This window comes from Petaurus breviceps, unplaced genomic scaffold (genome assembly GCF_028583685.1).
Source record: "Petaurus breviceps papuanus isolate PSGF00001 unplaced genomic scaffold, PetGlider_PUasm1.0 189, whole genome shotgun sequence".
Classification (NCBI taxonomy): Eukaryota; Metazoa; Chordata; class Mammalia; order Diprotodontia; family Petauridae; genus Petaurus; species Petaurus breviceps.
The window spans coordinates 41,523,238-41,547,407 of record NW_027185809.1 but is presented as its reverse complement, the minus strand read 5'-3'; the positions used below and the strand labels follow the sequence as shown (position 1 = coordinate 41,547,407).

General features: G+C 35.0%; 1 protein-coding gene across 3 annotated transcripts in view; it reads left to right on the top strand.

The window, feature by feature from the left end:
* The window catches only part of SEL1L (SEL1L adaptor subunit of SYVN1 ubiquitin ligase), a 65,758-nt gene that overhangs the window by 18,955 nt on the left and 22,633 nt on the right, over positions 1–24,170 (top strand). For all 3 annotated transcript variants that reach the window (XM_069092364.1, XM_069092363.1, XM_069092365.1), the window contains exons 4-14: positions 4,761–4,928; positions 6,458–6,563; positions 7,941–8,103; positions 10,043–10,096; positions 10,185–10,244; positions 12,367–12,448; positions 14,050–14,204; positions 15,759–15,815; positions 19,627–19,695; positions 21,336–21,413; positions 23,750–23,812. In XM_069092364.1, the coding sequence (XP_068948465.1) occupies positions 4,761–4,928; positions 6,458–6,563; positions 7,941–8,103; positions 10,043–10,096; positions 10,185–10,244; positions 12,367–12,448; positions 14,050–14,204; positions 15,759–15,815; positions 19,627–19,695; positions 21,336–21,413; positions 23,750–23,812 (1,055 nt within the window). The remainder of the gene's footprint in view (positions 1–4,760; positions 4,929–6,457; positions 6,564–7,940; positions 8,104–10,042; positions 10,097–10,184; positions 10,245–12,366; positions 12,449–14,049; positions 14,205–15,758; positions 15,816–19,626; positions 19,696–21,335; positions 21,414–23,749; positions 23,813–24,170) is intronic.

The window sequence follows — 24,170 nt, the reverse complement described above, 5'->3', positions numbered from 1 at the left end:
CATAGTTAAAAATGAAGAAAGGACAATTTCATGAAAGTATGAGCTTGAAAAGCCAAGCTGTATAGCCTACTTCCTATAATAGATTCTTATCACATTTTACATGTATTTAAAAACCTGACATTTTATTTTTAAATTAATAAATGAATGACAAGATCAACAAATTTTGTGCTCATGGGGCTCTTATAAACATCAGAGTTGTAGTTCTAGCAAAATGTGAGGTGTTACAGATCATTTTTGCTATGACTTCTGAAACCTTTTTTGTCATTAGACTTCAAATAGTAGAGCTTTTCAAAACTTAGGTTTCTTCTATACTGCCTGCAACATGTACCTAGTAAAAAAATTCTTATTATTGGAGGGCTCTACTTATTTGTGATGCAAGCAAATAAGATTTTACTATGCATTAGCTCCTCCAGTTTTGGAATTAACTGCTCCAGTGCACCTACTGGTCTGATGGAATTAATTCAACTTTCAAAGGTTCTACTGTATTTCCAAGGAGTCACTGATTGTTCAGAAAGATCTAGTCCTCTGACTAATATTTTAGAATATTTAAAGATCTTTACTTGTAATAAGAGAAAAGATCCTTGTTGTGTTCATTATTGAAGAATTCTTCCCACTGTTGCAGGAACCTCTCCAGGCTCTGCATCAATTTTTTTTTCTTCTATTTTAAAGATCTGGATAAATTGTGTTACCCTTAAAAAAATAAATTTGTATTGATGTCTTTTTTAACATCACTCACATGTCCCAATGTATCCTCCTGCTTTAGTCACCCAGAGAGCTGCCCTTTATAACAGAATAAAAAGGAGAGCAGTTAAACAATTTAACAGTACTATACATCATATTGAAATTGTCTGGCATCATAAGTAATGGCCCATAGTTTCCCACCTCTGCAAAAAAAAAAAAAAGCAGTGTCTTTTCTTTTTCTTCTTTGGGTTCAAACTTGTTCATTATATTTCACACAATCTAATTTCAATTACTTTGTTGTTCTTCCCATTTACATTGCTATAGTCATTGTGAATATTATTTACCTGGATGTTTACTTCACTTTGCATCAGGTTCATATAAGTTTTCCTGTACTTCTCTATATTCTTCATATTCATAATTCCCTAGGCACCGTAATATGCCATCGTATTCATGTGCCCCTGCTTGCTTAGCCTTTCCCGAATGGTTGAGCATCGACTTTGTTTCCATTTCTTTGCGACTACAAAATGTACTGTCTTTTGGTGCATATTTTTGTCACTGCTCTCAATGAGATAGAGGCCTAGTAGTAGAATGCCTAGGTCAGAGGGTATGAACAATTTAGTCAACCTTCAGAATAACTCCAAATTGCTTTCCAGAATAGTTGGACTATTTCACAACTCCTCCAATGTAGTATGCCCATTTTTTCACAATTTGTGCTACTTTAGCAATGCAGCCATGACTTAGATAATTCCTTCAGAGGCCTAGGAAATGTGTATTTCCTTAAATGAATGGCATATATTTGAAAGTCAACTTTTTTTTTCTCTTATAGCTTAAAACATCTAATAAAAGGGAGAGACTATGGATCCTAGTTATTTTTTAAGTCATGCAAAGCAGTTTGTACCTGTACTTGCTATTTTTAGGAAGTGTTCAAACATATCAGACAATTCTAGTTTCATATGATGTAACACTGGTCATGTGTGGTTTTAAGTGAGACAGTTTTAAAGTAGATAGATTACAAAGTATCAAAAGGTTTTAAACCTAATGTAATATTAAGAGTAAGGAGGCTAAAACTTCAGGCTGCACCTGGTCAAATTGCTTAAAACTGAAACTCCCCAAAAGAACTTTTTTTGGTAGCTCTTTTCTGAATAACTAGGTAGGTTAGTAGAATGGAAACACTTGTTTTCAGTCAGTTATCTTCTCTAGATATACTGGAGAAAATCCAGAGGAGAATGGCCAGTAAGGAAGAAGAAATGCACAACTGCCCTAAAATTAATGACTAAAGGAAAATTTAACATTAGAAGAGATAATTGCCTACAAATATATTAAGGGTTGTTAAGTGAAAGAGAGCCTCAGAGGACAGAAGGAGGATCAATGAATAATTCAAAAATGGAATGGACTCCTTTGAGAGAGAGTGAATTTCATATCCCTGAAGCTCTTCAAGTGGAATCTAAATGACTGCTTTTTGGAGATGTAGAGAGATTTCATTTTTTAGGTGAAGGTTGGACTAGATCACTTCCAACTAATTTATTTAGCTCTAATGGTCTATAATTCCATATAAATCCTCAAAAGGAAAATGACTACCTTTTTAAGATTGAAAAATTCTGTAATAGCTTCTAGCATAGCAATTTCCATCCCTGGATTATAACACTCCATCTGTTGTTAATTCCCCTAAGAGAACATTATCACAAGAGTCAATTTTTAATTCACTGTATTTTCAGATCTGTACCTTGTAGTACTTATCTCCAAACCATGTGATTCACATTTAAAAACAACAAAATTAAAAACACTATCATAGCTTTAAAAATTATTGCATTATGATAATGATGATGACTTACCAAACAATGTAGTAAAGTAGAATTGTGACTGAACTGTTGATTCTTGGGGTAAATGGAAAAAAGTTACAATATTATTTTATCAAATTTACTTTCATTCCAAATTTTTTGTTGTTTCTAGTGTTCAATAGGATTTCAAGTGCTCTGCTAAATGAAATTTGGAATAAGTACTCATGTACAGATGACTTTTTTCACATCCAAAGATGTTAGAGTTATAAGGGACCTTAGGACTTACCCCAGCTCCTAGCTGAATCGTGAGTTCCATCTAAAACATTTCCAAAAACCTGCCATTCTATCTCTATCTCCAGAGGCAGTCCATTCTACTTCTGTGTGACTTTAGATACTAAGAAGATTTTCCTCTAATCCTAATTCCCTCTTCTAATAGTGTTGCTGAAGACCTTACAAGTTATTTCCTGATAGTAATGACAAACTTTATCTGTGTGTGATCTTCTTCATTTGAGATTGAAGCTTATCCATACCTTCTGATCTTATGTAATTCTTTTCTGTGTGTCCCCATAAACCTGCTATAAAGGCATTGATGCTTGAGGCTTTCTCCTAGGTGCTTTTTCAACAGTTTCTAAATATAGTGTAGCACATGAGTTACCTAGCTGTTATCTTTTTGTCTCACTATATGACTGTCCTACTTCTTTTTCTCATCATGAGTTTTCCCTCGATGATAACATTTAAGCTACTTCATATACATAAATTATGCTGCTTATGTTCTATCATGCTGCATACCCCTATGGTCTATCTTTCTCAGAGATTGTTGTGGTCCATGTTTAAAAGTCATACATCACTGGAAAATCTTAGTGTAAAGGTAAGATTTTATGTCAGGGAACATCTTAGAATCATACAAGGTACTGCATGATTTCCCAGGTGGAAGCTAGCTTGTTCTCTTCTTCCTTTTCAGTTCTGATTCTAGCATCTACAGTGCCTGTCTAAGACATAAATACTGATGGACTAAATGAACTTTCTATCCAGGCATTTATCACAGTTTGGACAAAAAGCATTTTTTATCCATTCAGTTTTTATCATGTGGGTTGTTAAGATTGATCTCTTGAGAGATGGAAAAATAGGCTATAATGTGGTAACAGCATTTCCACCTTCCTAATCATGAAAGTAGAATTCTTGTGGCAAGATCAAGAGTAACTATCTCTTTGCAAAGCTGAAGTGGGAGTAGGGAAGATTGAGGAACTGAGAGGTTAGAGTATTTGAGGGAACATCAATATGTATATTACAGTCATCTTATGTGAGGGCAGGCTGTGTAGAGAGAGACTGTGAGTCAGTTGCTGAGCTTCTTGAGAAAGAATAAAACCAGTAGATAACAGCAGCCAGGATATGGATTAGGAAAGAAATTTGGAGGGAATGAATCTCAAAGAGGGAAAAGCAGCCGAGGGATGGTGGGAGATGGAAATATACTCTTCCTTTCAGTGTTGTCAGTCTTCATCCCAGCCACCTAAACCAATGGTTGTATCCATTTTTTTCACCCTCCTCTTCTCCCTCCCCGCTAATTTGTAGTTTTCCTTAGCAACCTTGGCCCATTCTGAGCTTTAGCACTTCTGACAACATTTCTAGGAGACTTCCATGTCTTTGTGTTTATCTTGTTACTTGCATTACTTTCATCTTGTGTACTTGCATGTTTACAGTTTATAGTTGGTGTCTATAAATGTCTCTGTTCATATTGATCTTTTCAAACAACCATTTTTTTCCTCCTCATTTGAATTGTTTACCTTTGTGTCTTCAGAATTTCACTCTTGAAAGTTTCTTATCCCTCCTGGACTAATTTCCCCAATAAAATTTTAGTCCATAGAATCTTGTCCTTCTGAACTCTTTGAAATCAGTTTTCCTAAAATGTAGGATGTGTATATGTTGTGACAAACTTTTAAGAATCCTCCCTCCCAAGGATTACATTATTTCCACCTCAGCTTTCTCCACCTTATTTTGCAGATGAGGAAACTGACTCAGATAGGGTTAAGTGACTTGCCCAGGGTCACACAGCTAGTAAGTGTCTGAGGCATGATTTGAGTTCAAGAAGATGAGTCTTCCCGACTCCAGCCCCGGGACTCTATCTACCATACCATCTGTCTGATCCTTCTCTTACTATAGTTGATATTAAATGGTTCTGAGTGGATATTGAAGATTTATTTGTAATTGGGGTTGGGGAGAAGTTGCTTTTTCAATTAATGCATTTTTTTTTTTAGTGAGAATGATAATAGTTTTTATATATACTTTGTAACCTTTTCTTTCCAGTTTTGACTGCCATTGAAGGTACAGCAGATGGAGAGCCCTGTCACTTTCCCTTCCTCTTCCTTGAGAAAGAATATGCTGAATGTACATCAGATGGGAGGGAAGATGGTAGGCTGTGGTGTGCCACAACCTATGACTACAAAGCTGATGAAAAGTGGGGCTTTTGTGAAAGTAAGTATACATCCAGAGACATGTCTAAGAAATTTCTTGTCTTAGACAAACTTCAAGAACTTTACCTTCTTCCACCCTTTTCTTCTCCCTTTCTCCAAGTTTGGTTATTTTAAAAAAAAAATTTATATTGTTTCAGTTTATTCTCTCCTCCCTCTCCCTTCCTCTCTTCCTCTTATTCCCTTTCCCTCTTCCTCTCTCCACCCTCCCATCTCTTCCCCAACCCCTGAATCAAAAAAAAAAAAAGAGGAAACCCATCCACCTATAACAGATATGTATGAATGAAACAAAACAAATTCTTACATATTTCAATGTCTCATCCTGCATCTTGAATCGGTCACTTCTCTGCCTGGAGGTAGGTAGCTTGGTTCATTATCTGTCCTCTGGAATCATGGTTGAGTATTATATTGATCCAAGTTCTTAAGTCTTTTCAAAGTTAATTTGTCTTTACAGAGTTGTTGTATAAATTATTCTCCTGGTTCTGCTTACTTCATTCTTCATAAATTTATACAAATCTTCCCAGGTTTCTCTGAAATTGCCCCTTTCATCATTTCTTATGGCACACTGAAGTATATTAACATTCATATACCATAATTTGTTAAGCCACTTCCCAATTTATCCTCTTAAATTATATTATTATAACATACATTGTATATAAAGGTGCTTTCTTTGTTGGGGAGGTGGGGAGTTAAGCCTAGTAGTAGTATCACTGATTCAAAAGGTATACAGAGTTTAGTGACTTTAGAGGCATAAATTCAAATAGTGTTCTGGAGTAGTTAGACCATTTTATAGTTCTACCAATATTCTATCAGTATGTCTTCCTACAACCCTCAATTTTCATTTTCCTTTTTTTTGTCATCTTCACCAATATGATAGGTGTGAGGTAGAACCTCAGAATTGTATTAATTTGCATTTCTCTAATTATTAGTGATTTGGAACACTTTGTCATGGTTATTAATAGTTTGGATTTCTTTCTTTGGGAGCTTACTCTTCATATCTTTTGACTATTTACTGGAGGAATTCATTGTTGACTAAGTTTACAGAAGCCAAGAAATGGCCTTACAATCAGAACATCTTAGTAATTGCCTATTTTTGGCCTATGCCTAATACCTGGTACAATGTCTTCCCAAACAGTAGATGCTTACTTAAATGTTCATTAAATTAAATTTAAATGTACAGAACAACTGTTCCACTTAACCAACTTCCTCCATCCTGCAATTATGCTATTAGTGTGCAACCTTCTAACTTACCATAATTTTAGGAAGTTTGAAATTCATATTCTCTAACTTTTAAAGATATTGGATTATTCAAATTAAAATTATGTTCGCATTTTGTATACTGTATTTCATTTGTCCCCCCACCCAGATATATTCCAAAGTTAAGCCAGGTATTAATAAAGATCTTTTGGGCATAGTAAAAGAGATGTCATGATATCTCTAGCTACAAAAGATATTAAATATTATTGCAGATTAACCTTTAGGGTAAAACTGAAATCACTTTTAACCTATGTGGCTTACTCTCTTAATTTTTAGCTGAAGAACAGGCTCATAAGAGACGACAAATGCAGGAAGCAGAAGCTGTTTACCAGGCTGGGATGAAAATTCTCAATGAAAGCAGTAAAAAGACCCAAAAGAAGGAGTAAGTGGCTTTGCCCTCACCTCCTGATCTAATACATTTCTAACAATAAAAAAGCCATTCTTGAGATAAATGGTCAGAAATTTATTTAACCCAAGAAGCCTTAGGCTACCAAAGAACAATTGGTTTTTTCTATCATGAAAGAAGCCTTATATGTTAGATGAAGTTAAATGATACTGGGACCCCTTGATTTTAAAGGCTGCTTAATATTATTTGAAAATATTGGACTGCCTCCTCCAAGTCCTAGATATTGGCTCTGAGCATTGAAATGTAAACTAAATCTCCAGTTAATTTTCTTACAGAGATAAACTATCCTCACTGTGCAACAAAAGTCTTTTGTAGTATTAAGAAAACTGGTTTCATAACATTTGAATAGCTTCTGTTTATTTTAATGAACTAGAAATAATATGTATTTACAGTTAAAAGAAAACAAAATAGGTTATCTGTAGTAAGGGCTCTCTGCCAGACATCCACAGGAAGGTGGGAAGCTCCAACTAGTCCTATTTTTCATTCTATGTAAAGTCAACTTAAGACCTCTTTAGAAAGAGTAGTCAGCTTTGTAGACCAGGCTCTCAAACACAAAGATTTTCATTCAGTTCTTTCACTCCTTAAATCCATATGTAGTTCCTTTGCAGTGTTTATCTTTGATTTTTATATTCAGAGTTGACTTTACTACAGTGTTTCTATCTGTATGAATGTGAGTGATGAAGTCAAGTAGTGCACAGTGTTTTCTGGTAAGGATTATCACTAAGGAGATGGGTTTATAGGACTTGTTGATGTTTCTAGTACCTGCCCTCATTTTAGGAGTGATACCATGTGCCTTTATTTAAAATCAGCTATATTGTTTCCTGATTGCTACAAATACACCTAGATGTATCTGTTTTTGCTCCTAGTGCAGAATGATCAGTTTTCCAACCAAGTAAGGAATAAGAACCTAGGACTAGAACTAGAACCTCTGATTTCTACTTGAAACAGTCAGACATTTGTTCACAATGTGTCTTGTGCTATTCATTCCATTTAACTCTGGCACAACTTATGAACGGCTTTAAGTAGAAGAATTAAAACTTCATTAAGATCTTCACCACATGCCACTGCACTGAGATTCTGTAGTAAAAGTCTTGTGTTTAACAATGAACTTTGAAACAGCATTTTTTAATTACATCCAAATTCAACCAAATATTTAGTGAACAGGAGAAATTCAGGTCTTAGGGGAGAGGCAGGACTACAGAATATTTTATTCATACTCAATTTTCTGAACAATTTAACCTTAATGGAATTAAGAGTAGTGGCATTCTGCAGTGTCAGGGAAGTCCATACTATGTATCTTAATTTTTATTTTCTGTTTATAAAAGATGCTAACTTATTATTGATCTTTTAAAGGGCATATCGGTATCTTCAAAAAGCAGCAGATATGAACCACACAAAGGCCATGGAAAAAGTGTCTTATGCTTTTTTGTTTGGAGATTATCTAAAGCAGGATGTCCTTGCAGCAAAGGAACTGTTTGAGAAACTAACTGAAGAGGGTTCTCCAAAGGGACAAACAGTAAGAATGCTTTTAGGGGACCCTCTGGGTACATCCAGATTCCCCAGTTATCTAGTAGTATATTTTCTCACCCTTTCTCTACATTTCTGCATGTTGTAAAAGTAAGATCAAAAGGTAAAATAGGGGCAACTAGGTAATGCAGTCAGTAAAGCGCCTGCCCCAGAGTCAGGAGGACCCGAGTTCAGTTTGCCTCAGACACTTAACACCCACCCACACACAAAAAAAAAAACTAGCCATGTAACCTTGGGCAAGTTACTTAACCCCAATTGCCCTCCAAAAGATAAAAAAAAATAAAGATAAAAGGGATCAATAAAATTAAAAAATAAAAAGGTAAAATAGTTTTTATGAATGTTCCCATCATATAAGGATTGATTGTTCAGTTTTCCTGATTGTTGACAGCAATGTTATAGTAATTTAAGTTTTATGCCATAACTCACTGCATTGGTGTAGCTGAGGCTTACTTATTTAAGTCTGCCAAGAGGAAGGAAACAAAGCACCTTCAATTTCTTCAATTGAAATCTTCAATTTCAAAGCACCTAGAATTTTCACTCTACCTTAAAATCTTTGTTGTTATTAAGCTATTGAATTTATATAAAGGTACTAACCACCATTCAATTAGTCTTTTTTTTTTTAATTTTTTTTAAAGCAATTGGGGTTAAGTAACTTGCTCAAGGTTACACTGCCAGTTATTTCTGGGTGTGGTGCTAAGTATCTGAGCCTGCTCCCCAGGTCATCCCAACACTGGGGCCGGTGCTCTTATTCGCTGAGCCACCTGGCCGCCCCCAATTAGTCTTTTTAAGAAAATAAAAACAGCAGTAGTACTCCTGAGAACTTTCCTACCCTGTGTATTGTGGATTTTGATATGTGTCATTTTAAATATCAACAACTTTTTTTGCATAATCCATAGGGTATGGGGATGGGGAATATATATTTTACTCAGTTTCAGTGGTTGAATATTGTGATTTATTGTGATCCCTTCTTTTAATCATGTAATCTCATATATCAAGAATGAGGTACAATTCATATATCAGTGTATTAATCTTTAGGTTGAGGCACTGGGAATAGAACTTGTCCCTTTTTTCTTTTTTTTTTGTTGTTTTACTAATTTATATCTGTAACAATAATGCAATATTCACAGCACACACAATGGTTATGAATATGCTGGTATAGTTGTAAATCACAAAATGTAACAGGCTTTCCACATGAAGGATAGAACCAAAATCTTTATTCAAATACCAGAAAACCGTGTCCCAGAACCAGAAAGACAAAGTCATTACAGTAACCACGAAGTTGATACACATGGTTAATGCAATGAACACCCACATTCCCAAGCCTTCACAACAAAACAGGCTCCCTTAAGCAGGGATCCTCCTCTCTCATTCATGGTAGCTCTTCAGCCTGGTTCTTGAAAGTTCTCAGCAGAAATTCCCAGAGGAAAGGTCTCAGCAGAGGCTCTAGCCTCCAGATGCTTACCCCAGGAAATTCTGTCTTGTGATTTTCCTTATATATGTCTTAGCTCCTCCCTGTTCTGCCCCTTCGAGTTACATCAGCAACTTCCTCCCAAGGTATTAACTACTTCTGTGTTAATTAAATAGCTTAAACAAGGTGTTAACTTGAAACCAGGTGCTAAGTGCCTGCTTACTTGCCAAAACAAAGGGACATGGAACATCTTCAGATTCCATTAACATTACAATATCTCAGGATGAAAACTAAAGAAGTCTTTTACATAATTCTAAAATGAGGAAGGAGAATTGTTTTCTTCATTATTTACAACCCTTAGAGTGAATTCCAGGGCTCTGGAATTCCACAGTAGTACTGGTAGTTCATTTCTGAGATTAGTATCCTCTTGTACAGCTCTTATACTGTAAAAACTTAAGTCTAATTTTGAACATCTTTTATAAAGAAACGAGTCTTATTTGTATCATGTATTTGATTTCAGGCTCTTGGCTTTCTCTATGCCTCTGGACTTAGTGTCAACTCCAGTCAGGCTAAGGTAATACCCATAGAGTTTCATTTTGCTTTCATTTGAACTTGATAAATTTGTGTCAGTGTTTATTTAAACCTTTTCTGCTCTCTTGTAGGCTCTGGTTTATTATACTTTTGGAGCTCTTGGGGGTAATCTAATCGCTCACATGATTTTGGTAGGTAACACCTGATATGGGGGAAAACATTCATTTCACTAAAGTGAAACTTAGTAAGAATACACAGCAATGAAGGAGGGTTGTTATATTTGTAAGAGTTATGGGCATTTTTTTTCACTGTAACTTATGTTTGCTTGCATTAAAAAATTTCCCTTACATGGCTGATCATTGACAGTAGTTCACAAGTCTTAATAACCATAATAGTAAATAACATTTGTATAGTGCTTTATTGTTATCTCATTTGATTCTCAAAACTATCCTAGCAGATAGGCACTATTATTATCCTTATTTTACAAGTGAGAAAAATGAGACAGAGAGGTTAAATGACTTGCCTAGGGTCATATAGCCAGTAAGTATTTGAGGCAGGATTCAAACTCCAGTCTCCCTGACTCCCAGGGTCAACATTCTCTCTACTATGCCATATGACTCCTTTAAAAATGAAGAAATAGGGACAGCTAGGTGGCACAGTGAATAGAGCACTGCCCTGGAGTGAGGACAACCTGAGTTCAAATCCAGCCTCAGACACTTAACACTTACTAGCCATGTGACCTTGGGCAAGTGACTTAATCCCAATTGCCCCTTCAGAAAAAAAAGCAAAAGAAATATATTAATAATGAAGAAATAGATATACAAGAACCAAGAGAAATATAAGGCACATGACAAAGACTGATTATAAGGGATCTATAAGGACAGATCCCATGCCTAAAATATATTCTTTCCTTGTGTCTTTTTCTTAGAATTCCTAGTTTCCTTTAAAACATAGATCAAGTGCCATTTATTTGTGGGGGAAGGGATGGTGTAGGACTATCCTCACCCCCCCCACCAGTTGCTTGTGTCCTCCTTCTAAAAATTATTTTGTTATCTATTTAACAGTCGATTTTCTATATATTTCTATATCTCCCCCAGTAAAAACATAAACTCATGGAGGGCAAGGACTGTTGTTTTTTTTTCCTTCTGTATACTGTGCACAGTGCCTGGCACATAGTAGGTACATAATAAATGCTTACTGAGTTGAACTGAAACAATTCTGATTTTTTTCCCCTTCAAAGTGAATTATTCTATAAATAAGTTAATTCTTCTGAATCTATTTAATCTACAGAGGTACCTCATTTATCCGAAATTTTTCACAGAATGAAGTATTGTAAATGTTTCCCAGATATTTGTAGTTTACTCTTTTAAACAACTACTTTTAATGAATTTTTTTTAAATATGTACCTACGCATTCAAACAGAGGATATGAAACATAATTCAACTTTTTGTTATTTCAAAGTCATTACAGCTATTCAGAAATTAATCCACTGTGTTAGCATAATATTAGTAACTGTTCAGAATTGTAAGGCAATTTTACCCTACACTCAGTGTCCCCAGGTCACTTTACTTTTGAGTTATGTCCTTTTAATAATTTTTCCTGATGATTTTTTTTCATTCAGTTGTCATTTAATGCTTTTGTTCATGTGTTTGCCTCCAGGAGCCATCATACCCTCTCTCATATAACACCTTACTCCAGCCTTCTGATTTACTATTTTAAGTCTACTGTAGTTTGAAAAGCTAGATAATTTTTTTTAATTTATATAAAATAAGAACAAATTAGTTCCAAGTGTGGCTTTCTTCTGTGAGCAAAATGTATGATTGTTAATACATGGTCTCTCGTTTCTAGGGATGTTGCTGGAGTCAGTTGTTAAATTTTCAGTGTGAACATACATACCTCAGAAATCAGAAAACACTATATATTGGGGCTTGATTTATTGTTTTGTTGATTATCTAGGCTTAAGAAAGAGATGTAGAATATGTTATTAAGGCAGATTAAACTTAAAAAGTTGTCCTGCATATGTTCTTTTTTTTCCTTCAGAAAGTTGGTTGTTAAAACATTTACCAGCACATTCTATTTTAGTATTCGTAAGCTTTTTTTTTTTTTACTTCCTCCTTAGTTCCCAGCTGTGTTTGAAATAATTGAAATTGTTTGATAAATTGCTTTACAGTTAGTAAAGCATATCATCACATTTGGGTGAAATGACAGCAAAAAAAAATGTATTTAATTTAATTACTAGTTAGGTAAATAGTGCAACTGAAAGACACTGTCCTTGTTTTTTATGGTAAATTGACTTTTTTACTTCTTTTTCAGGGTTATCGGTACTGGGCTGGGATTGGAGTTCTACAGAGCTGTGAATCTGCACTCACTCACTATCGTCTTGTAGCCAATCATGGTATCTTGCTTTTCTCCTTTCCTTTATTAATTTCAGAATTTATCAAAAAAATTTGTATCTAGATAGTTAACTAATAAGAATAGCAAACACATATATTGAGCTTTAAGGTCTCCAAAGCACTTTATGTCTACATTTTGAAATCTTTACATATGCTTGTATTGTAGCCTCCACTAGAATAATCTCTAGACTGTCATAAAATCTCAGAATTGAATTAGTCCTCAATGACCATCCAGTCCTATTCTTATCTAAATAGGAATCCTTTCTACAAAATCCTTAGCAAATGATCATCTGGTCTCTTCAAAATTCTAGTGAACAAGGAACAGCTAATTGCAAAAGCAGCCCATTCCACTTGAAAATACTAATCATTGTGAGGAGTCCTTATATTAAACCAGAATCTTTCTCTCTTCAACTTCCAATCAATGTTCCTGGTGCCGCCCTCTGAAGGCAAAACAGAAAGTCTAATCCAATCCATCATCTATAAGATAGCCCTTCACATGTTTAAAAACTTTTATTGTATTCCTTCCACCTTAGTCCAAGTTTTCTCTTTAATACAGACATTGCCTCCTCTAGATACTTTCTAGTTTATCAATGTCCTTTCTAAAATGTGGTATCAGAATTGGACAGAGTATTCCCAATGTAGTCTGATCGGGACATACCACAGTTGGATAAACTGTCATCTCCCTAGGCCTAGTTACTATGTCTTTCTAAATGTAGCCTAAGAGCTCAGTAGCCTTTTTTTATTGCTGTATCACCATGTTTATTCATTGAGTATACAGTCCACTAAAACATGAGATGGCACAGGGTCTAGTTAAACTTCTCCTAACCTATGCTACCCCATGCTGGGATTACAGTGAATGGAAGCTTTAATTTGCTCTGTTTTTCCAACTTAGGCCAGTTTACTCCTCAGGTAGTTTGTGGCCTTCCAAGACTCAAGGGCACTCACCATATTGATGTCAGAATTAGTAGGCCTTTAGCCCTACTACAACTCAGAACTCTCAAACTCACTGCATCCACCCTCTTCAGCCCTCTTTACAGGCTTGCACCACCATGCCTGGCCCATTACTTCCCATTCTTACTGCTTACTACCACCTGGAATTTTGTCAGGAACCAAAGTCAAGTCCACTGGCCTATAGCTTTCAGATGCCACTCCCCTTCCCCGCCTCATTTTTTTTAAATTGAGACATCTGCTCTTCTCAAGTCCTGTAGCACCCCTCCCATTTTTCATCCTTTTTCAGATGTCTCTATTCAGAAATTTCATTTATCAATTCAGTAAATAATTTGTATGTACCAACCAACTTAAATTCATCAAGGACATCTAATTCTACTTTTACTGTCTCTTTTCATGGGAGACTAGTTTATTATGGATTGTTTATATTTTTCCTCTTTTGGCTTCTGCTTCCTAAGTTCTTTAGTGTGGAAGGGAGAAAGGAGCAGAAGTTCTTGATCTTTTAATATAATTCATTCTTTTCCTGCCTATTAACCATGATATTGAAAAATTCCTTTAATTATGAACAAGTTCACACACATATTTGGTAGTGTTTCTACACTGCATATTGTGTTTCCATGTGGTGCGTGTTAATGCTGTTCTCTCTTGTTTTCAGTCGCTAGTGATATCTCACTGACAGGAGGCACAGTAGTACAAAGAATTCGTCTGCCTGATGAAGTAGAGAATCCAGGAATGGCCAGTGGAATGCTAGAAGAAGATTTGATTCAGTATTACCAGTTCCTAGCTGAAAAGGGTGATGTACAAGCACAGGTACATTTATCCCTCATGGGTGGGGTGAAGTGAGGAGATACTGTATTTTAACCAATTTGATTTGAGTTGTCATGAACACAAAATTTAGTCTCCAGAAAAAGCACTTATCTGTCATTAGCCATCTTCTGAAAAGGGATATCACAAAAATGATAGATAATAGAATGCTTCAAAGACCAGGATTTAGTGATGACAGAGAATAGCATACAGTATTGACTAGAACAATATGTCACTTGGGATTACATAAGTTTTTATGAGTAGGGGACATTCTATAAGCATTATTGGTCTTAGATTTTAAACTCCTGAAGTGATAAACTTAACTGTATGGGATACAAACCAGTGCTATTTAGATTCTTATTTTAATGTATTTATAACAGAATTAAACAAAAAAGGAAGCTTCCATACCAGTCATAATTTTTTTTCTGGTAAATCTTTATGATTTGTAAATGTCAAATGACTGATATATATAAATTAGAAGAAATTTATGTAATTTTTTTTTTTGCTTTTTGCAGGGGGGAAGGTAGGGCAATTGGGGTTAAATGACTTGCCCAAGGTGACACGGCTAGTTTTTGTGTTAAGTGTCTGAGGCTGGATTTGAACTCAGGTTCTCTTGACTCCAAGGCCGGTGCTCTACTCACTGTGCCACATAGGCACCCCCAAATTTATGTAATTTTTAAACTGACAAAAGTTAACTTTACGCATAAAATGTCAAGAATTATAAATTTAATTTCTAGCTCACAGAACACAAAAACACTATAATCCATTAATCATTTTATGTATGAATTATTCTATCACGTTCTAGGTTAAGGCAAGATGATAGCACTTCTTTTAAAGAGTTACGGAAGTCTAAGTTTTTGTTTACTTGACTATAGTAGAACCTTTTTTGACTGATTTCTTTGACAGTCTAATTTTGTGTTCCAGTAACACCATAGCAATAATATATGATGTTTTTATAGCATCAGATTTAGGGTTTCCCTGGAAAACACTACACTCAGTAATAGCATTATTGTAATGATGATCAACTGTGAAAGACTTAGCTATTCTGATCAACAATCTAAGACAGTTCCAAAGAACTCATGATGAAAAATACTACCTACCTCCAGAAAGAGAACTAAGGAACTCTGAGTTCATTTTTTACCTTTTATTTTTCTTTCCTTTCTTTCTTTTTGTTGTGCAATATGGCTAGTATGAATATCTATTTTATAAGACTTCACATATATAATGGATATCATATTACTTGCTTCCTCAGTAGGAGGGGGAAGTAGAATTTGGAACTCAAAAGTTTTAAAATTTAAATTTTATAAATTTATTTAAAAGATATGAGTTACAAAATATGTTTTCTTATTTAATCTTCACAAAAACCTTGAGTTGTACAAACTATGAGTATTATTATACCCATTTTACAGATGAGGAAACTGAATTTTAGAGAGCCTAAATTGCCACAAAACTAGTATCAGAAGATAGATTTTAGCCTAGGTCTCTCCAGATTTCAGATCTAGTGCCCATAGCTTCTCCAATTAACTATGGGGTTAACTTGTGATTTTTCTTAAATTTCAGGTTGGTCTAGGACAGCTACATTTGCATGGAGGGCGAGGAGTAGAGCAAAACCACCAGGTAACTTGCCTTTTTTTGTGCTCTATGTTTTAGCCAGATCTTGGAAAGAATAAAATATAGAATAAGAAAGCTACAAAAATAGAGTCCAGAGAATTATTTAGATATATATTGTGAAATATAACGTGTTTCTTGCCTTTTAAATGGATAGAGGAAGGGTAAAGGGAGGGAAAGAATGTGGAACTGAAAATAAAAATAAAAAAATGTTTTAAAAACAAGATTTAGATGCATCTCTGATATCACAAAATCTAAGAATTGTTGTTGAGTTGTTTCATTCATGTTTGACTTTCTGTGACCCCATTTCGGGTTTTCTTGGCAAGGTTACTAGAGTGGTTTACCATTTCTTTCTCTGGGTTATACAGATGAGGAGATCAGAGGTAATCGGGATTAAGTGACTTGTAAGTGTCTGAGGCTAGATTTGAATTCAGGACCTCCAGTCTAGGCCTAGTGCTCTATTTGCTTCACCATCTAAAGTCGAGTCATCTTCCAGCCTTAGCTTAAAGATCTCTTATAAGGGGAAATGTACCATTTTCTGCTGAAGTTCCTTCTGCTTTTGCACAGGAAGTTATTGTTTTTAATTACATTGAGCCAAAAGCTGCCTTTTTGCAACTTCCACCCATTGCTCTTAGATCTGTCTCCTTGAGCTAAGTATACCAATTTTTAGTCCACTTCACATAACAGCCCATTAATTATTGCTGTTGTTATGGTCTCTGACCTGAAGTAAGAGGATCTGATTCTGCCAGTTATTACCTTTGTAACTTTGGACAAGTTATTTCTCCTCTTCAGGTCTGAATTTCCTTACCCATAAGATGAAAACTGAAATAGATGGCTTCTAAAGTCCCTTCTAGCTCATAATGTATGGTCTACTAAAATCTCCTCTTTGCTAAGTACCCCAGTTCCTTTATAACCAATTCTAGTATGGCATGTTATTTAGTCCCCTCAGCATTCTGGTTGCCTCTGGACATGCCCAAAGTTATCAGTGTCATTCCTCAAATTTTATAGCCCTCAACCAAACACAGTACTCCGGAAATTGTCTGACCAGGGTTGAATACAACAAGGCTGTCTATCACTTTCCTTGTTCTGGAATGTGACACTCATTCTATAGCCAAGGATAGCTTTACATTTTTTAGCTAGCATTTTCCTCATCATTTATATCATATCAAGCTTAGTAAAAATTGGTCCGTCATTCTAGCCTGTCAGAATATTTTTGGATCTTGACTGTATCCTCTGCTGTGCTAGTTATCGCTTTCACCTTAATATCATTTGCAGATTTGACAGGCATATTTTCTATATCTTCATCCACAATATTCCTAAAAATGTGAAATAGCTCAGAACCAGTAAGATCTCTGGGGCTCTCTGCTAGAGGACCACCTTCCAAGCTGACATTGACCCATAAGTTATTATCCCTGGGGAGTCTGATTCTTCAGTCCAACTGCAATATCATCCCAGACCTAGCCCACATCTCTTCATATTGTCCACAGTGATACAGCGTGAGAGACTGTCATATGCTTTGCTGAAATCAAATTTACTATGTCTGCAACATTGCTCTGACCTACCATCTCTTGTTTACATAAGGTCAGCAAAGAGTAATCACAAAACATATCAGCAACCAATGCTACTCATTTCTTCTTCCTCTTTTACTGGATAACCCATCACCTATTGGTATTTGTTGAATCTATATATTCATAGACTCAGAGAATTTGAGATTTGGAAGGGATTTCAGGAGCCAGCTAGTACAGTCCACACACGAAAGAAATATTGGAGAGCACATCTGAACAGTGGTCATCTAGCCTCTGCTTGGAGACCTCCAAAGAGGCAGAACACAGCCTTTGTAATCAGCATTACTTGGAAATCCAAAAAGACTTCCTTCAGAAATAATCCAGTTCTCCCTCTCCAGATGAAAAACTTCACATACACAACATCTCTTATTTTCAAATGTCCTTCTGTTCTATTAGCACTTCATCTTCTTCCACCTTGAAATTTCTGATGAAGATAGCATTCCCTTTTGCCTTTTCTGGTCTTTTATTCTTTATTTCCTCTTTGAAATCCCTCTATTATTTCAAAGAACATTTTAGTCTCCTTGACAACTTGGATAGTACAGATGTACTCCTTTAGCCATTTATCCTTCTCTGATCTAGGATTAAGACCAACTTGTACTTTTAGTGTACATTTCCATGTTATTTTGTAACGGCACAAATACAAACACTGAGCATACTCTGCAGAATTCTTTTATGCTTCCTTGAAGCAAGCTCCCTATCAATTTTTTATCTTCTTTTTGGTAGCTCTCATGGCTAACTCTTCTTGCTAACCATTTACAGTGTTTTGATGCTAAGGGCTTAGCTAAAGGGACCTTCTGATGGAGATTTTTTTTTTTAATTTAGGTGTGCTTCTGCCTTCTCTTAAATTAGGATGACTTAGTCAGCTCAGATATCTTTCATTAGCAATTAGCACATTACCGTATATCCTAATGCAGATGAAAGCTGCAACCAGAAGCTGATCCATAAGAAGAAAATATGATTACCCAAAGAAACCTTTTCACCTTGAATCTCCTTGCTGCTTATTTTCAGATCATTCCCAGTTATTCCCTTGGCCTCTTGGTTCCCTTACCTGCTTTTATGCTTCTTCTAGTACAGATCACCCTTCCATTCTTTCTCATTCTGTGTTGTTGTCCGTGTCTTCCCATAAATCCTCCATAAACGTTCTGTTCAGACTTCTTTATGTGCTTCTTTTAATATCTTAAGAGGAACAGGGCAGCACTCAAGCTGTCCCCATCTTGTATCCCTTACTTTAACTGTGTGTGACCAATTCACCATTTCTTTCAAATTCATGCCTTCTTGACTGCCAATATCAACTTATGGTACTTAAAACAATAGATTAAAATTAATATCAAGATCTAATCAGACATCGAGGAAGTCAGAGAATAAAAATGCAAAGTTACTGCATCCCCGCAGTCAGAACTTCACTACATAAGACAATAAATTCAGTTCTTTATGCTTAATATTCAGTCCAGTGTTGTTCAGAATATTGCTCAATGTCCTTTACAAAGATTGCCAATTTATAAAAAATCAGAATATATAATTTCATTTTTCTGTGATTCAGAGTATCCAAAGTATCTTATCATGACTTGGGGACATCATTGGGAATGCTGGTTATCATTGTACCAAAGAATCATGGGACAGAATTCCAGATAACAGAATTCAGTGTACACTTTTTAAAAAATTTTGCACTCCTGATTCTGTGTACTTCAACTGGCAATTTCTGTATAATTGCAAAAATCTTTGAAGGTGTCCTTAAGGAAAGAAGGAAGAGAAGGAACTCCTGAAGCATATTAATTCTATGTAGACTTAAGAGGCTTTTCCAGAAAGAAGGATTTTTTTCTTTTTTATTTTTTCAGTAAATTTGAAATTTGCACATGTGCATATCTACAGAGAGAGAGAGGTTTGCCTAGTCTCAGCTAGAGCCAAAACAAATTGAACAAGTATTAGGTGTCTTCTTTTTTAATCTGTGGATCTTTTCTCTCTAATGTATCCAAAGAAGTATTCATGACTATTAAGCTTAGGTCATGTATCACATTTCTTTGCATTTACAACCATGAAGTCACTTTTGTTGACATATTGTGAACCGTTAAGACTTTCTGATAAAATACACTGCTCCAGGATTAAATGGATTGTCATTTTATAATCTTGTTAGATAAATTGTTTTATACGTCTTTCAAACCACTGCAACATATTTCAGTGTTTATAAGAAAACTATTTTGATTGAAAGTTAGCTAGAATAAAAAGAACTAAACATTTATTAAATTATTTCTTCATAGAGAGCTTTTGACTACTTCAATTTAGCAGCTAATGCTGGCAATTCACATGCCATGGCCTTCTTGGGAAAGGTACTGTACATCTTTAGAACATATTAAGCAGTAAAGAGATATGATTGTGTGTTTAGCAAATATATTGTCTTCTGATTTGCCAAAAATAAATTTAAAATTAAATCTTCCTTTAAAGATCATTATATCAAGTTCTAAGTGAAAAGAAGCATGCTAAGTATTTCTTAAATTATTTAAACTAAAATGTACATAGTTCCTTTCAGAGTTTTCATTTCCCCTTTTAATTTAGCTGTAAAGATTTTTTTCCCAGTTGTTTCCCTTTTAACCTTAGTTTTACCAAATGTGTAAAGCCTTTTTCATGTTATATAGTCAAATTTTCCATTTTACCTTTTGTGATCCCTCTCTGCCTTGTTTGGTCGTGAACTTTTCCTCTATTCTATCATCTGATAGATAATTATTTCCATATTTCTCTAATTTGTTTATGATTTGACCTTTTATATCTAGGTCCTATACTCATTTGAAGCTTATCTTTATATAAGATGTGAGGGATGGTCTAAATCTAATTTCTTCCATGATGCTGTCCAGTTTTCCCAGCAGTTATTGTCAAATAGTGGGTCTCTATCCCAATAGCTGATGTATTTGTATTTACAAAATGCCGAGGGTATTAAATGACCTTTGTTTCTGCATATTGTGTAACTAAGTTGTGCCGCTGATTATGAGAAATTTAACTTTTTGCATTTTATGTTTCTTACTAAGAAGCTACAATTTGTGTGTTTATTGTAGCCATCTTTCCGTGGTGAAAGCCAATAATGGGTATTTGCCACAATTTTCCTGGTGTGATAGCTGTCACTCAGTTATTAATCTGTAGTTGTTGGTTTTTACCCTGTAGCAGGAAAATATATTTATATATTTTGATAATCCTATTTTAACCTTTTAACTATTGATATTGTGTTAACAATTTGCTAAAAATAAATTATTAGAATAACTAATTAAAAATGTTTACATGGACATTTCAAAGGCTATTGGGCTTAGGAAAATAACATGTACAAGGTGACCAAAAGAGCTTTCTCTTAATGATTATAAGTTACAATATTTCCAGCCACTACTGTAAAGTTTCTTGGCTGTCATACAAGATAAATGAAAACTATTTTGTTAGGTTGTCAACTATTTTATTATGCTGAAAGGTGTGTTTTCATTTTCTTTAGCTTATGGAAGGACACTTGACCCAAGTAAAAACAGTATTTTAATTTTCTAGGTACTGTTTTTCCTTTATGGCCTATGTCACACAGGCACTCCTGACGATCTATTGTTTAGGATCTTTTGAATTAACTTCTATAGAAGTTTTGTTGATCTTGTTTGAGCTACATGGAGAAAAGATTCCTTTTGCATTAGGGATGAAAAATGACTTGCTCTGGGACATTTCTTGGAACAAAATTGTACAAAGTTTGTTAGAGACTGGTTCATTTAAAAGGAGATGTAAAACATCTGAATATTAGAGTCTTTTGGCTTTTAAAAAATATTTCACTCATTTAATTCTGCTTTACATGTTTTTTTTTTTTTAGGGAAATAAGCTTTAATATGAAACTTTCTTTTTAAAAATCTTATAAGGAAAATGGAAATGTTGAATTAAAAATGAGAAGAAAAAATAGAGGTGTTTTGGTAGGCTATTATTGCTCTTACCTAAACTGGTATTTCTTTCCCAGATGTATTCAGAGGGAAGTGATATTGTACCACAGAGTAATGAGACAGCTCTACATTATTTCAAGAAAGCTGCTGATATGGTAAGACAACCAGCATCAAGTATGTGACAAAATTTACTAACTGTAAGGATTTACCTCCAGTGTCTTTGATGTGAATTATTTGAATTAAATTGGTAAGGAAAAAAAAGTTTCCCCAAAATACATTTTTAAAAGGAAGTATTTTGAGAAAACAAGATAATACCCTGAACCTTGGAAATAGAATTCCCCTTTTTATTACATTGAGAGACCTTACCTTTTGAGGAAATATCTATAATCTTATACTCTTATTTTTTAGATTTAACGTAGTACTGAAATGTTTAACCCATGAACTATATTTGATACTCTGAAATTCATAAATTATGTTGACTTTACTATTACCTTAGACTTTGTTTTTATTAGAATGGTTTTAAAGAAAGAGGATATAATTAAAAGTCACATATCCAAGATATTTCCAAGAAGTTGACTTCTTTCTTTGCTGGACACATGCTAGAATATGATTCAAGCAGTAATGCTAGCTCTTTTAGCACAGTGCTTCCAAAATGGGTTTTCTTGGTACTTTAGATGTAATGTTAGCTCATTCCCTTTTTTTTTTTTTTCAGGATAATGCAGGTCTGACTATGTAACTCCACAGTCAAACTCTGTAGGCTTCCTGTTCTCCTCAAGATCAGCTATAAACACCTTCATTTGGGCTTTAAATCCCTTCATAATCTGTTCCCAGCCTGCCTTTCCAGCCCTATTGTACCTCTCCATGCATTCTTTGATCTTGCCCAGTTGGCCATCTTACTGTGGCTCTTAGCTAGCAGTCATCCCGGTGCACTTCCTCATCACTTCCACTTCCATAGCATTACCTTTAACATCACATAGAGACTCCATTTGATTTTTAAAGCCCTTCACAGGGAGATCCATGGATAGACCTAAGGGGCTTCATGAATTTATCTGGGAAAAAAATGTATCCTTATTTTTACTTACTGTTATCTTCCTTTGTAACCCTATATATCCTATTTTATGTATCAAAAAACATTATTCTGAGAAAGGGTTCCTGAGGTTTTACCAGACTACCAAAGCTCTGTGACACAAAAATGATTAACCCAGTCTTTGTGATCCTCCCCCAACTACCAGTATTCTCCCTCCCTAACTCCCTTATATTTAGTATGTATGTACAGGTGCACACGTTGTCTTTCCTGATATAATATAGATTCCTTGTGAAAATGGATTATTTCATTCTTTGTATTTATAATTTCAACATGTAGCAGAGTACAAAGTACTAGTAGGTGTTTAATAAATACTTGTTGATTGATTGATTAAAATCCCTAATCCCTAAAGTCCCTAAGACTAAGCTTAAGCACAGCTTTCTGCATGAAGTCCATCCAACTGCTAGTACCTTACTCTGTTCCATACATGATGACCTTATATTTATTTTGTATTCATTTTGTTCATATACACATGTAGTAATTTGTGTGTGTGGATATGTATGTTTATACACACACAGAGACACATCCACTTACTCTTTGAGAGTAAGGTAGTGTTTCATTTTTGTCTTAATATTCCCAGCACCTGGAGAGTACCTGGCACCTAGGAAATACTTAATAATTGCTTTTGATTGATTAATTAATACTTGTTTTTTGTCCTTTGGGGCACAAAGCAATGATAGGCTTTCCTTCTTAACTTTTTCTGGTTTATCTCCTGACTTCTGTTAGCAGCATTTCCCTAGTAAAGATCACTGAAACTTTGTTACTACTTTAACTGCGCCGTGACTCAGAGATGCTAAGGAAAAAGCATAGGTTTCTATATCCTCTCAGGAAAAAAAAAAAGTGAGAGCTGCTGTTTTTATATGGGATACAATAGACCCATTTTGTAGAGGACAGTTGCAATGTCAAGTTTAGTCATTAAGGGAACATGGAACTAGAATATCCTTCAGAAAAATAACTAAAAACAGTTGCCATTCTGTTTCTTTACAGAAAAGTTGTTAAAAGTTTCCTGTTGTCCTGAATTCAATATTTTATTAGTCTTTGCAAAGAAAAAATATTTTATATTCTAATTTTTAAGCATTTAATAATTGTATGTGTATATACACACATATAATTTCATTTGCAGTTCCTTAATATCTAATTTATGGATTACATTCTGTGTCAAATGGATTTTATTTTGTTTTGGTTTTGGTTTTGCTTTTTGGAGGGGGGAAGGCAGGGCAACTGAGGTTAAGTGACTTGCCCAAGGTCACATAGCTAGTAAGTGTGTCAAGTGTCTGAGGCCGGCTTTGAACTCAAGTCCTTCTGACTCCAGGGCTGGTGCTCTATTCACTGCACCACCTAGCTGCCCTTTTGGTTTTTTTGTTTGTTTTTTTTTAACTATCTTTTATCTTGATCTCTCTCTTTCAGGGCAACCCAGTTGGACAGAGTGGACTTGGAATGGCTTACTTGTATGGGAGAGGAGTTCCAGTGGTAAGTAATCATTCTAACATTTCTGCCAAAGAGCTACTTATAAAGTTGATTGGTTATTTCTTAGATCTTGCCTAGTTTTCCTGAGGGAAGGAAGCATTATAATTAGTCAAAACTGAGCCTTTTATTATCACTCAGAGATTATGTGGTGTTTAGTTGTTTTTCACCTTCTGGTTTTAATAGTTATCAAGTAGATACAGCACATCCTTCAGACCTTCAGTGGCTCCCATTTCCTTTTATAGAGGGTAACTCCTTCGTGTAGGATTTCTAGCCCTCCAAAATCTAGGTCCTATTTCCATCACTGGGAACTATGTTGCAGTCAGACTTGTCTATTTGTTGTTCCCTAAGTAGTCAATATAGC